Genomic DNA, 16,319 nt, shown 5'->3' with positions numbered 1-16,319 from the left:
AGGAAGGAGCATACCATGGCTATTTCTAAGCCCCCTCCATGCATGCTTCAAGCTTACACGCCCCGCCCCTTCCACCAACTACACGATAAAACAACCGATTGCTCACAGCCAATCATCGGCTGAGGGCGCCCTTTATATACTCTGCAGTTCGTTTGAAAAACTGTTTTGACGAGGTTGCAATTTGAAAGTTTGTTTGTTTGTTTGTTTGTTTGTTTGTTAGTGTACTGTAGTAGATGATCTTCCCGGCCATCAAAACCGGGGTGAAAGAAGAACAACTGAAGGTGAGCTTCTCCCGATTTGATATTCTTTACTAAACTTAGAAGTTTGTTTAGATTACTGTAGGGATATACTCTTGGGAGTCTTGAAATTAAACAAAATTGTCATTATTAATATTCTTTATCCCCGATGCAAATTTAACATGTTTAAAAACATCTTATTCTTAGGGGGGCCTATTAAAATTGTCACTGCCCTCTCCTTTTTCCACGACCACAGTGCGCACCCACGGTGTCGCTACCTCCATGCATGTTGAGGCATTGCATGGTCATCATAGTGCACCGTTTCATGCGTTTCAAGCAGGTACAATTTCGGTAAATCAAAACAAGAAATGCAATTAGCTTCAATCTTGATTGACAGAGCTTCTGTAAGTAAATGACTCTCCACTTGGACATCAATCAAGATCAGTGCAATGGTCTTCCCATGCTGAGGCCCCCCCCCCCCCCCACCCACCTCTCTCAACTCAGGCCTGTGAGCGGGTCATAAAAAAAAGGCAGAAAATTGTTGTCCGGATTTTGGGCCAAAATTACGAACGTAATAAAAGGCTTTAATTAAAAACTGAAGCGTAGACAACACATTCACAGAAACAGTAGGCCACAATTCTTACATGTAACAATGTGTTGTGCATCCTCATTTTCAATATATTTTTGTAGCATTCCTTTAGAAATAAATCCAAGTGTAGTGCTATCTGCAACTTCTGAAGCATTAGATGGGTAAGTTTCATGATGCAGAACGCTGCAGATGGTTTTTCAAGGAAGCGAAAGGTTTTGATATCAGTGGTGCTGGGGCCAAGGATACGGAGTGGATTGGACCGATTTATGGGGCTATTGCAGGCAGTGCCATGCGAACTGAACACCACAGCCATCAGACAGTCTTGGCCGTCTTCCAAACCGTCAAGTTGTCTCAACCATCGAGTTGTCCGAACAATAAGGTTTATCGCGATTCAGAAACACAATGCATTGGGGCGGTTTCTATGCAGTTTCTACGACTCGCGCACGCAACGCCTATACCTTTGTGTGGGTTCAACAGCGCCCTCTCTTGATATTTTGCTATTCGCGATAAACCTTATTGAGACGAGTTGTCTGATTCTAATATACACATGCTTGATATAATATAGTTGCAATAACATAACGCTCCTCCCTACGGCAAAGGGAAAAGGGTTACGTTATCGCCACTAATTCTAATTTTTGTTGAATTTTTGTTGTATGTGGGACTGTTCGAGAATGAAATTTTTGTCCAAACCTTTCTGCATTTTGTTCTTGAAACAGTTAACCATGGAGCAGTTTAAACTTCCTGAAAAGGAGTCGAGGCTCGTCAAGTTAGGAAACACTGTTTACAAAATCAAGCTTGTTTACATCAGTAAGAGCAATCAAAGGTATGTACTAAAGTGGCTGCCACATTTGAAAGAAAAACAGTTTATTTGCTGTGCATAATATTTGTTGGTACTCTAATATGCTGAGTAACTCAATGAATCAATCATGTTTTGAGTTTGCAGTGTGGCATTTTGTGGTTGAGTGGTCTAGTCACCAAGCCCAAGCTATGGTGTTGTCAGCAGCAGAGTGTGTTTGATTCCCAGTCATGACACTTTTGCCCTTGAGGAAGGCACTTCAACATAATTGTTTTGTAAAAAAGTTGGGAAGGTGTGCATTCTACTCTACCAGCCAGGAAAAGCTATGTTTCATCACCATGTTGGCGACAATGCCCCTGCCTGTGCCAGTTAATTTGGGTTGCTGGAGTACAGCCCTCACTCCTCACCTTGAAGTGACCGCCCAGCCTTGCAATGTTAGATGATATGTTAAAAAATTACAAAATTAAAAAAACAAACAAAATTAAAACCATGTCAATCATCTAACAATGTTTTTAAAGAGTTTTTTTTTCGGGAAGTGCCATCAATGCCGTAGAGTCATCTTGTTTTGTGGGAAAGAGTCCTCTTGTCATGATAATTATCTTGCCAAAACGATTAATTGTACCTAAGAATTTGACTTGCTTTGAAAATTTTATCTCCTCAGGACATTTTCCAAAACCTCATTTTGAACACCTTATTTTCAGTAATAAGATTAGTGTAGGATCGAGTGAGCTCAGTTGTTTCTGTCCCTGCTTTTTACCTCTTCCTAAATATCCCATAAATTTAGCTCTTTTGAGTTTTCTAACTGAAATTATTGGGGCTATTGTATGAGATTTAAATGTTGGCAATAATTAAAGTACCCTATTTCCCCCCATCATTAGCAAACCAGAACTTCCATGTGATGCCATAACTATGCAGATTGAAGTAGAGGTATGTGTGTTCAATGTTCTGTGTTACACCATGTGTTTACCTTTTACAAAGTGTATTTAAGGGGAAAAATGAGTGGTGACAAAAAATCCCGATCCCTGCAAGGGTTTAAAACGGTCGTTTAAGAATGAGTCACTTCTCTTTTATTCCCATTCATAAATGCCTGTAGTATGTTAAAAAGCAAAATAATTTCACAATTACAGACAATCTGTGACAACTGTTTCTTTTGAGAACTTTTAAAGTTTGTAAATTTTCAAAAACTTTAATGTAAAATTGTTTTGTGTGCGTTGAGTTGTGTATACGCGTGTGTACAGATAGATTAGGCGCAATTACTAATGGCTATGAGTTGCGTTCCACGTAAGTAATTCGGCGTACATGAGCTTGTGAGCCAACCGCGCGAAGCCAGCTGGTCCTAAACAGCTCTAGCTGTGTCTTTATCAGCCGTTTAAACACCCCCATGTGACATGCTCTCAACCAATATGAATAGCGAAACTGTCTGGGAATTTATGAATGTTTCTTAAGACTTTCTTACACATTGACTTGGACATACCTACATCATTGGGGATCCGATTGGCTCAGTGGTATCTTTCACTTCTGTGAACCCCCGCTCAAATCCTACTTCAAACCAGAGTTTGTCTATGTGGATTGGTAAGGAGGTAACGAGTAATGGGGAGAGGTTGATAGTATAAAACAATGTGAGAAACAGCTCCCTCTGACGTAATGTAGTTTCCGAGAAATAAGTAATTTTCCACGAATTTGATTTTGAGACCTCAGATCTAGAATTTGAGGTCTCGAAATCAAGCATCTGAAAGCACACAACTTCGTGTGACAAGGGTGTTTTTTCCTTTCATTATTATCTCGCAACTTCGACGACCGATTGAGCTCAAATTTTCACAGATTTTTATGCATATGTTGAGATACATACATTACACCAACTGTGAAGGCTAGTCTTCACAGTTGACAATTACCAATAGTGTCCAGCTCTATGAAAATGCGGACCGTGAATAAAACTAACAAGCAGCATGAATCATTGATGCTTTCAAGCAATTCATATCAAATCTTGAAGATTATTTCTTTTCGTCATAGGAAGCAGTAAGAGTTGTTCTAACCAGTAACTATGCTGCAGTAAAGACAGACCATTTCCTCATCCACATAGGTAGGAACCATCCAGAAGACAACTATTCTGTTGGAATATTTCTTGTAAACTCTGGGGATGGGATTTCTTGGGTGAACAATCTTCAGACATTCACATAATTTTGCTGTTAAATGTAGCCACTTCTTCGCACCAAAAATTTCCTTTAATATGATGTCAACAGTTCAGAATTTTATTTCAACATTACTGACCAATTAGCATAGAGAAGAAGGTGACTTTTCTTTACCCATTTCTCAAAAATCATTGTGTTTTGTGTTACAAAGAGTACCCCAAACTCTTTAAGAATGGATAATGGTAAAATAATAGGAAAGGAAAAAACAACTGTGGTTTATTTTAATGCTCAGCATGGTGACCCTCTTTCTCTCGGGGTAACATTCTAGAAAAGAAAAGATGGCGGGCTGCCTCTCTCCTGACATTTACCGAGGATCACCAATGTCTGGACACCTATCCCTTCATGCTGATGCTGAGGTTCCAGCCGAGAGAGGATGTTGGTAACATGCCAGCAGACAACCAGGCAAAGTCATCCTCCGCTGCATCGGCTACGCAAACAACACAGGTAGGCTGGTGCATGGTGAATTCTTCTCGGACAAATTTGGTTTGGGGGTAACACCATGTGTGTATCTACTTGCCAGGTAGAGTTTGATCTATAGAGAACTGTCTTTTTATTTTATTTTCTACTACCACAGAGTAGATTTATCAGATCATCGGGAGACTTCTCAGTTCTGAAAAAGAACTGTCCTGCTTTTTAATTACCACCCAGGTGGAAGGTATAGAAAATTGGCTGGGACTCCTACTTTAGCTAATAGGATCGTAAATAACTGCTCTACCGTGGAGTCGGTTCTTGAATTGGTCTCAACATTTCGACTAGCTTGCTCTAGTCATCGTCAGGAGACTGAAGAGATAAGAGAAGTGGGCTTGATTTGAAGCGTTTTTATTTTGTGCTGCATGTGATACTGTCGCAGGAGTTCATACATTTGTGTAGGTCTTGTGTAGGTCTTGAGACCAAGACCTGTGCTTGGCCTCCTCTTTCTTCTGTAGCACCTTGTAAACCCTTGTAAAGTACTACAAATTTGGGTCTCTTAATCCATCACTTCAATAACAAAATATCTTTCTGAAAGTTTGTATCTAAGCATCTTTAGTACCTTGTTTGGTAGATACATGCGCTATATAAGAGTTTGATATTGTTATACAGTGCATGCATTATGTAACATATATATTGCACTGTGAAGGCATTATAGCAGGGTGTCGGGTGGATACTAAAAGAGCATAAAAAAGTCTCGACTTCAGTTCTCTCGGGTACTAAAACAACGATGAAATGAACAAATAATTTTGCTATCATAACAGACTGAAATGTGCATACAAATATAGTCTCCTGAGTGTGGAAGACACCGCACAATTATACCACCCGTCCTGAAATGCAAATAGAGTACACGTACGCTACTGTTCAATGTAAGATTTGTTTCTTCTTGATTTTGCACGGTTATTGATGGTCAAAAATGCTGCGATGAAGTGATTTTGTGTCATATGTGCAGTTGTGTGAATGATTTTTATACACAAATTTATGTCTATAAAACGTATGGTATAATTTTAATGTTTACATTTCATATAAATGACTTTCAGGGTGGGCGCAAACGGACAAGACGTTATGTTGTCAAGGAATACTTAGCTTCTGATGCTAAGAAGTCAAGATCTTCTGACAGAAGGTAGAGTTTAGATCAGGGGCTTAAAAACATTTGTTAAATACCCATGTGCGATAGCAGCCTTAAAAGCACTGGACACTATTTGTAATTACTCAAAATACTTGTTAGCATAAAACCTTACGTAATTTTACACAAAATTGATTTTGAGACCCCAGAATTAGATTTTGAGTCTCAAAATCAAGCATCTGAAAGCACACAGCTTGGTGTGACAAGGGTGTTACCTTTTTTCTTTCGTTATTATGTCAAAACTTTAACGTCCAATTGAGCTTAAATTTTTACCGGTTTGTTATTTTATGCATATGTTGAGATACACCAAGTAAGAAGACTGGTCTTTTACAGTTACTAATAGTGTCCAGTGTCATTAAGCCCAGTTGGAGCTGTCTAAGCACCTAAAATAGCTTAGGAAAATTGTGATTTAGCCTTGGAGAAAGACTCTGCGAGGATCTGAGCGTCAGGCTATTAACTAATTTTTGAAAAATTGTGATTACTAGAAAGGAGTACTTTGATTGGAACCCTGTTAATTTTTTACCGAGCAGAAATATTCCAAGGAAGATTTTTTGCTTGAGCAGCTCTTTAATTTGTCCCTGCTGGGATCATTTTTGGTTTATAGTTTACAAGACAGTTGAAGGACAGTTTGATCATTTAAAAAAGTTGTTTACGGTAGTGTCTACTTGTTGAGAAAACAGTCTCACTGCTTTCTGGCTGCAGCATTCACCAACAGACACCAATCATTGGAAATCTGAAAAACGATTCATGCAGGAATCATTACTCAGATTCAAATGTTTTGGGGTGAAAACTTATTCAAACCATATAACCTTGAAGAGAATCCTTTCTAGAAAATAGTTTATACCATCAACAGCTGCGGTGCTTTTTTACTAAGGGTGTGTTCGTTTAGCTTCCCTGGGTCGACCCTGGTCGGCCCCCGGTACGTTCTAATAGCTTTGACGTCATTCCAGGGGCTCACCGGGTTAGCCCAAAGTGCCCTCCTTATGGAACGGGTCACTTGGGACTGCCCCGAGGTGCATGACGTCACCACGTGAGAGTGAGTGATCGTTCGATTAGCTCTTGTCAGGGGCTCACCCGAATGTGCACACCGGGGTCGACACGGGGAAGCTAATCGAATGCACCCTACATGTATGTGAGTTTGCATGGTAATGTTTGAATCCAAACAGTGAGAGCGACAAAGGTCAGAGTTTACTGAGAGAAGAAGCCAGGGTGGCAGTGAAGGAGACGGCGACTGTCCAATCAGCAGAGAAACACAGCCGTTACTTACTGCGACGAGGTCCAATAAAAGCCACTGCCCCGATCACTAAAGTACAGCGACAGCCCAAACGACCGCAGGAGGAAAGGGCTGAATATCATCTCCGATCCAGGGGTGAGTAGTTTCTATACGTCATTTAATCCAACTATTTTGTAGAGAGTCATGCGGGAGGCTAATCATTTCCACAATAGCCTACATCCCTAGTCTGTTGTTAAATTATCAATTAGTTTCTAAGATTTTCTACATTTTTGTTCACTTATCAAAACCCCTCTGTGTAAATTTTTTTGAAAATTTATTACTATTTGTTCTACTTGTCTGTACTTATCTGTTACTATTTTCTTTGCGGGGGTAGGCGTAAGTTAATTAATAATTTATATATAGAAAGGTTTGTTGAATGTTCTTAGTTTTCGTTATAGCTTGCAATTTAACTTCATATTTCTTTTGATATGGGCGTTAACAATTGTTTTTAAAGTGGATTTTATTTTTTTCTATTTTATTTTTAATAGCCATTTTATGGAAAAAGCAGAAGGTTAAAGTTTTGAAGGTGCAGTTATAGAATTGAAACTATGTAGTTGTGGGTTCAAGTCTTGAACCATTGAAGTTGCAGTGCATCTAAGAATATTTAGCCGGGGTTTTTTGATTGGGAGTCAAGATATTTCTGTGGTCAATTTATTTGTCTTTCACGTAACATAAACTTCTGATTCATCCTCCCTATAGATAGATGTCTGAATATTTGTTCAAAACTATAATTTAAAGTAGAGTTGCAGTTTCTGAAGTGGTGGAAATGTTTGGAGAAAGATAGGACAGTTTGTTACTATTGTATGATATTCTCTTGCAGAATCTCACTTCTTGGAGAAGTCCAAAGTAATCATTTGTTACTGTGAATCTGATATTATCGTTGTGTCAGTTCAAAATTGTTGAATCTTCTTAAAAAGAGTTTACGTTACACAAAAGTTTGAAACTGTCAAAACATGGTACATTGCATAAAAATAGCACGAATGTATGCAAAAACAAGTACACGCCCGTGATACAACCAAAATTGTACGGAGATACTTTGGGTGAGATCCAATGTTGAGGTTTTGGACTTTGCTCTTAAAAGGGGACAGCAATATCCCTGTGGTGAGAGGCACTTCCATGGGGAAAATGTGAGTTTGTACTGGATCCTTGCAAAGGGTACCTAAGCATGTATGCTGTGGACTATTAAGTTGAGTCCCGAGTGTTTTAGCAAATTTTAAGATACAATGTTTTGGCACCAACACGACGTTGTGCACCATTCCAGGGGTCGATTTTACAAAGATAGTCCTCACTTAAGACTAGTTCTAGTTGTTAGGGCTACTTTAAGTTAGGACAAGTTAACCCACCCCAGGTGCTTGTTAGCTTTGTCGTTGAACTTTCTGAAACCCGATTGAGCAATGATGAAACAAATGACTGGTTAGATTTAGAATTGACGTCCCATAATGAAGATAGAGAGAAGAGTGACGCACCTACCGTTAGAACTAGGAGTGGTGATGGGAACAGTGACAGAGCAGGTAGCAGGGGTAGAAGGAACAGGCAGGGCACACAGGACCATCATGGGGTAGGTTTAACCTCTCAGGAGGTTGCGTCTAACGATGGATGTTGAAAGAATTTCTTTAATTTCAATCACGACTCAGGAACACTTTATATGTATACGACATGATTTGATAGGTAGATATATGTTAATTTCACTTATAGTAGGATCTGAGGCATTGCATGGTGAGGTATCAATGTATATTTGGTTTGCAGTAACACCATGTGTGTATCTACTTGCCAGGTAGACTTTGTTCTTTACAGAACTGTCTTGCTTTATATTCTACTACTGCAGAGAAGATTTTCAGAACTTTGGGAGACTTCTCGGTTCTGAAAAGAACTGTCAAGCTTTCTCGGGGAATATAAAATCAGCCAGGACCACTACTTCAGCTTATAGTGGATAGGTATTAACTTCACGGAGTGAGTTCTCTTACAATTGGTCTCAACATTTTGACTAGCTTGCTCTAGTCATCATCAGGAGACTGACTTTGTCATTTCTTGAAGAATTAAGAATAAACTATTGTCTTGAAGATGACAGTAATCCAGATCAAAGTGCGACTGGCTCCACTGTGCACCTTTACAAAGTTGGCATCTAGCTTATTGTCTGTTTAGTTTTTCCAAGAGGCTGCAATGTATTGTCGTGTTATTAAAGTATCTTGTTTTCCGGGTTGGTACTTTGTTTTCAGGAGGCATTCCATCCAAATGAAGATGAGCTTCCTGCATATCCAGAAGGTAACAAGATTAAGGCTAGATCGAGGATTATCCAATAATAACTCTGTTTTCTCCCTTGAATTATTATATATCGGTTTTGTACCATCAGAGTTTCTGGTTAAAGGAATATATACAGAATCGGTAAGAAATAAAATCGTGAAGATCACAGATATACATAAAACTTACACGGTCTTATGATGATGATAGTAGAAACATCCCTTGAAATATTTCTGTCTGGAATGTCATACTTGTTGAGAAGTAAATAATCTAACTTCGGGTTTGGAGTTTATTGTTCAGTGAGCGTTTTATTAATTTTTATTTTGGCATCTATGCAATGCAAAATGTGTAGTCCATTTTTCACAATGTTCATGACCCAGATGGCGGATCGATCTCAAACTTCTACAGGTTTGTCAGTTTATGTATATGGTGGATTACATAAAGTGCTTACACTGTCAGCAACTGTTTTGTTAGCAAAAACCAATTCTGTAATGTTCCTTTAATGTTCAAAATTACCTCTGGTAAATGTACCATCCTGAGTAATGTACTAGGTGACCTATGTTTAACGTACACTTTCTGGTTAATGTTCCAGATTGGAAGTCTCCTTTATTATTTTGTATTTCTTCTGGAGGAAAAGGTGTGGGTAGGGTTTGTGAATTTTATAAAACCCACCGAAATAATCATAAAAACTCTTTCAGTGCCAAGTTCGCACATGAATGGTCTATTTTATGTGTTTTGAAAGTGATCAAAAAGTGTCATAATAATGTGTGGTGAAGAGGTTTTCAACTAGTGGTTTAATCCCAACAAGGCCTGGTTTTTGATAATTTTACCGAGACGAAGTCGAGGTAAACTATCAAGAACCAGAGGCCTCGGCCGGTTTAAACCACGAGTTGAAAACCGTTTCAACACACTTTGATTCCCATTCATAAATACCTTTAAAAATACTTTTTTTTTTTACACAATTTCAAAAAACCTTAAAACAGCTACGCTTTTGGGGTTCGAAACATGCACAAAAAGTTGGCACAGAAAGAGTTAATAATATTTGGACTCCACCCTTGCGAGGGTGTGTTGTTATTTATCTTTACTACAATAACCCGTTTCTTTAAAAAGAATTCTGTAACAATGTTTCGAACCCTCAATCACCACCCTGACATCTACAGGTGGGGTTGATGAACAGATGGACAGGCACGTCCAGCATCCTGGAAGACGCAACGAGAACCAGTTCCAGCACGCTGAGCTTATTAGATTGCAGAAATTAGCCGGTATCCCACGTAGACCTCTGCTTCCACAGTCTACTCATTATCAGCTGCGACCCAGGGGGACGTTTGGACGAATAATAGAGTGAGTAGCTGCTTCTGATCAACCTGTTTGCTCTTCATCGACATTCCCTGGTCGTGGATCTTAATTTATCTGCAATCATACGGAACTTAAAGAGTTCATGCTATGAGACTTGCTGTGTGTGTGCATTTTTTTTAGGACGAGTGTGTTTAAAACAGCCATGATTATGTCAAATTCACAAACAGCTGTAAAGTGCTTGTTAGTTCTCAAAAACACTCCTGTTCACAAAATGTTTTATTTTCATTTTAATAGTTTGTTAAATTTCCATCGGGATGAAGAATATTATTTACCCTGACAGAGATGTATTTAAAGCACTGCACACTGATTGAGAGTGTCTTGACACAGTCAATGATTGTTTGGTGGGGCAATGCAACAGTAGATGATCGGAAGCATATCAGCCGGATCAATCGCACCGCTAGAAAAATCATTGGTTGCCAACTCCCATCACTAGACATCTGGCACATGACCTCTTTCAGCCCATGCTGTCAAAAAATCAATTTCGTTCAATTAAATCGTACTTTGCAGAATTTTTTTCCCATAGCTGTTCGTATTCTGAATGAAGGATTTTAATCAAGTGTCTATTTCTGATTTTAATTCAGTCGTGCTGTTATTTATCTTTCGTATATCGCCTGTATAAGCTATTGTAATACTTTTCATAAACAATTACATATTCAATGTGTTTTTGTATAATGGTAAATTTTAGTGTGTATTTTTGTATAACATATTTTTAGACCAAAATGCATTTCATTGTACAATATTCTATTTTACATGTGACAATAAAGCATTAATAATGACAACAATACTCAGTACTTTCCTGAGTTCTGTGAACAAAAAATCCACAGGCGAATTACTCGACCCACACTGTGCATTGTCTTATCACGAAACCACCGAAGTAGCCTGGTGGCTAGAGGCAGTTTAAATCCTACGTTCAAACAGCAACAATTTAATAGATGTTTGTCAAGATGATAGATGTTAATAAGTTATTGTTCTGTTTCTTGTCTCCACCAGTGCTTTGATGACTCCAGTAAAGAACTTATTTGGACAATAAGATGAAGTTAAAGTGACCTGTCTATCGAGACTATCCCAGGTACTGTCCAAGAGCCATGTCCAGAACAAGTGTCAAGATAGACTCGACAGTTCTACCAGTCCTTTGTTGTGAAAAGTTGGTAAAGAGACACACCGTGGGCCCAGTTTCATAGAGCTGCTTAAAGGCAGTGGACACTATTGGTAATTACTCAAAATAATTATAAGCATAAAACCGAGTAATGGGGAGTTGTTGATTATATAAAACATTATGAAAAACAGCTCCCTCTGAAGTGACATAGCTTTCGAGAAAGAAGTTATTTTCCACAAGTTTGATTTTGAGACCTCAGAATTAGATTTTGAGGTCTTGAAATCAAGCATCTGAAAGCACACAATTTCGTATAACAAGGGTGTTTTTTCTTTCATTATTATCTCGCAACTTCGATGACCAAAAGAGTTCAAATTTTCACAGTTTTTTATTTTTTTGTGCATATGTTGAGATACACCAAGTTAGAAGACTGGTCTTTGACAATTACTCAAAGTGTCCAGTGTCTTTAAGCACAAAAAGTAGCGCATGCTGTAACAGAAGAAGGTTAGTAAAAATTGCCCTGTCATTGAGTATCCTGCTCATATTTTGCATGCTGGGCATAAAATGTTTTTGGCACTATTCTGTGCTGAAACAGCTCTATTAGAATGGGCCATGGGCCTGGTTTCATTGAGCTGTGTAAAGACATAATACAGCATAAAACAACTCGGCTTACCGGAAAAAGGTTACCAGCCCAAATACCATCTGTGACTGGCTTCCTTCTTATTGTTCTGCTGAGCAAAAAGTTGATTCCTTCTAATTGTTTTGCTGAGAAAGTGATTCTTCTTACTCAATGTGTCTTCAGAAAGGGTTCATCTTAAAGTGGTGTGCGCACACACAATAAAAATTCCCTGCTTACCTGCAAAGTTTGCTTGATGTTAGTACAGAATTCCCTGCTAACGCTAAGCAGAGCCATGACTTTAGGCCCGATAAAGAGTTCAGAAATTCATTTCGGTTCGATTTAGGAGACAATCATTTGTTCTGTAGAACCTCTTCTTATTTTTGTGATATGTTTTGAAACCTGGAGGTGTGAAGTGAGCTTGCAATGAACGAGAATTTTTTTAAATGTAAATTTTAAGTGACGTCTTTCGAGTTTCTACATCTACTAAAAATATTGTTCAGTTTTCCATAAAACGTTGCCAAGTGTGTCAGTTTGGTTTCGGCTGCTTTACTGGGGATACACAAAGTTAGAATACTGGTCTTTGACAACTATCAAAGGACTCCAGTAAAACAGTTTGTGACCAAAAACAATACCTGTATCCGATGCATAACAAACTATTTAACTTTTATTTTGTTCACTAAGTCATTCTATTTTATTTATAATTAAAACTGTCCCTGAAATTAAGTGTCTTTTTTATTTGTACGGGACTCGGTCAAAAGATGCAGCCTGTTTTTAGTTATTTATGAACTTATTAAGAATAAATGTTTTTAAAGAACCTAATAATGACAGCATTTAGGTTAATTTATTGATGAAGGCAATTCAATAAATACGTTTTTGTGCGAGGATTTTTATTAAAATGTTCAGGGAAAAGGACAAGGAAAGCAAAACAACTGGAGTTTCCTTCAGAATTGGTAATAATTCAAGAATTACATTAACAAAAACTGCAACAAATTATCTGAACTCAATACAATTCTATTTGAAAACTGCAACAAATTATCTGAACTCAACACAATTCTATTTCTTTGCTGTTTAGGGAAGTACTTCTGCAAAACCATAAAATTTTTGTTTTCAACAAAACTTGTTCCTTTTTCAAATACTGTACATAAGAAACACAGTGTATAAAGTAAAGTTAGTACTACTAGACAATGTTTTTATTTTAATAAAAACACATTTCCTCATTTTAAAGAACAAATGTTTTTTTAGAACAAGCTTCCAAGAAATATTGTGGATGTTTAATAAATTTTAATGTTACACTTGTTCCTTACCTACTTTTTTAGTTTATCAATATCAATTCATACATTATTATGAAACGTTATTAACAAAAAAATTGTTTAAATTGCTAAGAAGTTGCTACAAGTGTGAACACTACGAGAAGACTTCAATAAAACAAAACACTTTTCAAATTAAAACAATTTATAGGCCAAAACTGCTTTTTGAAAACTATATAATGGTAACAAACAGACAGTATACATTAAGTATGAGGTAAAATTGAGGTCATGTCATTAATTGTTTGTCATTGTGACTATTGCCTCATGGGGCAGTAGTTAGGAGGCAGTATGAGAGCATGCACCAAGACAAACATTTAATATCTTGTCCTTGCTGCTTTGCACGAGGCTACTGCTGACGCAACTATGGCCCCGTGGGGCAGTAGTCAGGAGGCAGTATAATCGCCCGGGAGCATGCACCACAACAAACATTTGGCATAAGGCTTCTACTCTAGGCCCCCTGGGTAGGAGTCAGGAGGCAGTAATATCGTGAGAGCAGTATAATCGAATGAGAGCATGCACCAATCCAAGTATGAGGTGATCCCATAGCATGTGCATAGTATTGTCTACTGTACCTAATACCTGTAATCGCCATGGAGCATTGGATTTCTTTGGTGGATTTGGTGCTAATTTAATCTAATTTTTGGCTGTTATTGCTTTACACAAGGAAAAAATAACTGTCTTACAAAATACATACTCTGATTCATTTATAATGTATATTTATTTAAACAGATAAATAACATGACCTATTTATAATATTGTTGTTTTTTTGCCAATGAATTTTTTTTTTTAAATAGGAAAAAATATTAAAGTTAAGAATTCATGTTAATTATGATATCTGTTTGTTGTTATTTTTTTTGACAATCATTACTGGATTCCCAGGGAGCCTAATCCCAATATACAGCCTCACTACCATGGACAACGTGTCAGTCAGGTTGGTGAAGTGTTGTCTTTCCTCGTCTTCAGTCTCGGGGACCCTGGTTTCGAACCTCACCTTGGGCTCTAATGGGTTTTCAATCCCTACTTGACTGCGTGGGTTTTCCCTGGAATAATTCTCTGGGTTGTTTCTCCCACATCTAAAAAATGAATGTCTTCACTGTCTTCTTTCTTTTCGTTTGGCTGTTTTAAAAGCATTGAGAATGTACTTCCAAATGTCAATACCCTCTTACAAATAAGGCATTCTGAAAAAGAAGGAAAAAATAGCCACCGGCGAGATCATACATCACTCTGAGATGGAGGTTGATTTCATATTCACTTCAAAACAAAACAAAAAAGAGAAACAGAAAGACTCCATAGGGTGCTCCACACTGAACTGTGTTTACAAAATATATGGGAGGATGTGAACTACAAAGGCAAAAGATGACTCCACAAGAATTTAAGAAATATAACATGTGCTTCAATATTATTTCCACATCAATATTTAGTCTGTTTAGGTCTGGTACAATAACAGAATCTGTGATTTTCTTCAGTGATATGGCTACTTCCCTAGTGCTGATGATACCAGTTCCTAAAAGCTCCTGGAAATCTACATTCCAGGTGTCATAAGTCATCGTTCAAACCTGAAATTCAGAGCCAAGCTGCAGACTTTTTTCCAGCAATGAGACATACCATCATGAAATTTGGCTCTTTGAAATAATGGAAGTTTAAAAGCACTGACCTACAATGCCATGATATTGGTAAATGCTTTTGTTATATTGGTAGTTGTTCGGGCCTATCACAGAAGTCAAATCATAGATTTGATTGCGTTCTAAAAATATATATCTTTACTATTGTACATGTTTTTGTTTGTATTAGCGCCATGTGCCAGTGCACTTTTGTGGATTTGTGTGCTTTGCCGATTTGTAAACTTTATTATTCAATAACAGTTTTAATTATTTTTCTGTGACAAAAATAACATTTACCAGATTCAGTAGAATAATATTAGTATTGGCGCCATGAGCACTTTGCAGATTTGTGCACATTATAAGTTGTCATTATAAGTATCATTCAAACAAAAAAGATTGATGACAGATTTTTTTTCTGTGTAACAGTAAAAAAAATCATAAATAAGATTCAGAAGGCAGAGTAATGCGATAAAGATTACGATGGTGATGGTTGCAGGCAAGATATCGTATCTATGCAAATCTGTATATTCCAATTGGAGTTGCAACTTGATATGATTAATATTGAATTGCCTGACAAGATTATAAGATGTACACCTGCATTAAAGGTACTGGACAAGTTTGGTAATTGTCACAGATCAGTATTCTCACTTGATATATCCCAACATATGCACAGAATAACAAAGCTGTCAACATTTTGACTCAATTGGGCATCAATGTTGCAAGAGATTTTAATCTCTTGCAACATTGATGCCCAATTGAGTCAAAATGAAAAACGACCTTGTTGCATAAAAGTGGGTGCTTTCAGATGCATAATAAAATGCTTGAGCTGAAGTGTTTTTTTATTTGAGTGAAAAATTACCCCTTTCTCAAAACCATGTTACTTCAGAGGGAGTTGTTTCTCACAATGTTTTATACAATCAACAGGATCCTGTCCATTGCTCTTTACCAAGTAAGTTTGTATGCCGATAATTATTTTGAGCACATTACCAATGTGTCCAGTGCCTTCAACGAGTTTGCCGACTTTATTTCAAAGGTGAGGTATCATGGTTGTGTGCGCATGTAGCCTGAAATTAATGCTACAGGGTCGATTTCACAAAGCATTGGGATTCATCTTTAAAGATGAGTTGTCAATATAACCACAGTGATTTTTAATTAACATCACACTCTGCTTAGCAATTGAGATTAGATCGATCTTTAGCCCTTTGCCAAATCAGTCCCTGGATTGATGTTTGTTTTTGAAGATTACTTTCATTCAAATTATTTAGTGAACCGGGTCTGATAATTCATAGAGAAAACAAAGGCAATTGTCTCCGTGCCCCCTGTTCATTGCCTTGGTGCCCTTGAAATGCTCCAGTAAGAATGTACAATTTCCTCATAGGGTGCCCTCGCCTTTTCAAAAAGCATTGGTGCCCTTGCCCTTTCAAAACT

At 37.7% G+C, this 16,319-nt stretch overlaps 1 protein-coding gene across 1 annotated transcript; it reads left to right on the top strand.

The window, feature by feature from the left end:
• Positions 1-135: 135 nt before the first annotated feature.
• Positions 136-15,595, top strand: LOC139934472 (uncharacterized). The gene is made up of 11 exons (XM_071928723.1): positions 136-281; positions 1,542-1,648; positions 2,500-2,548; positions 3,632-3,701; positions 4,079-4,254; positions 5,319-5,401; positions 6,571-6,773; positions 8,096-8,235; positions 8,894-8,939; positions 10,076-10,256; positions 11,262-15,595. The coding sequence occupies exons 1-11, from the start codon at positions 234-236 to the stop codon at positions 11,299-11,301; spliced, it is 1,143 nt and encodes a 380-aa protein (XP_071784824.1). The 5' UTR covers positions 136-233; the 3' UTR covers positions 11,302-15,595.
• Positions 15,596-16,319: the final 724 nt, after the last annotated feature.

The sequence above is a fragment of the Asterias amurensis genome, chromosome 1, assembly GCF_032118995.1.
Source record: "Asterias amurensis chromosome 1, ASM3211899v1".
Lineage (NCBI taxonomy): Eukaryota > Metazoa > Echinodermata > Asteroidea > Forcipulatida > Asteriidae > Asterias > Asterias amurensis.
The sequence above is the reverse complement of the archived record's forward strand: the minus strand, read 5'-3'. Positions and strand labels throughout refer to the sequence as shown.

Coding starts and splice junctions, on each gene's coding strand:
- LOC139934472 (XM_071928723.1), top strand. CDS start 234: ATGATCTTCCCGGCCATCAAAACCGGGGTGAAAGAAGAACAACTGAAG. Junction 6,774..8,095: donor ATATCATCTCCGATCCAGGG/GTGAGTAGTTTC, acceptor ATGACTGGTTAG/ATTTAGAATTGACGTCCCAT. Junction 10,257..11,261: donor ACGTTTGGACGAATAATAGA/GTGAGTAGCTGC, acceptor TGTCTCCACCAG/TGCTTTGATGACTCCAGTAA.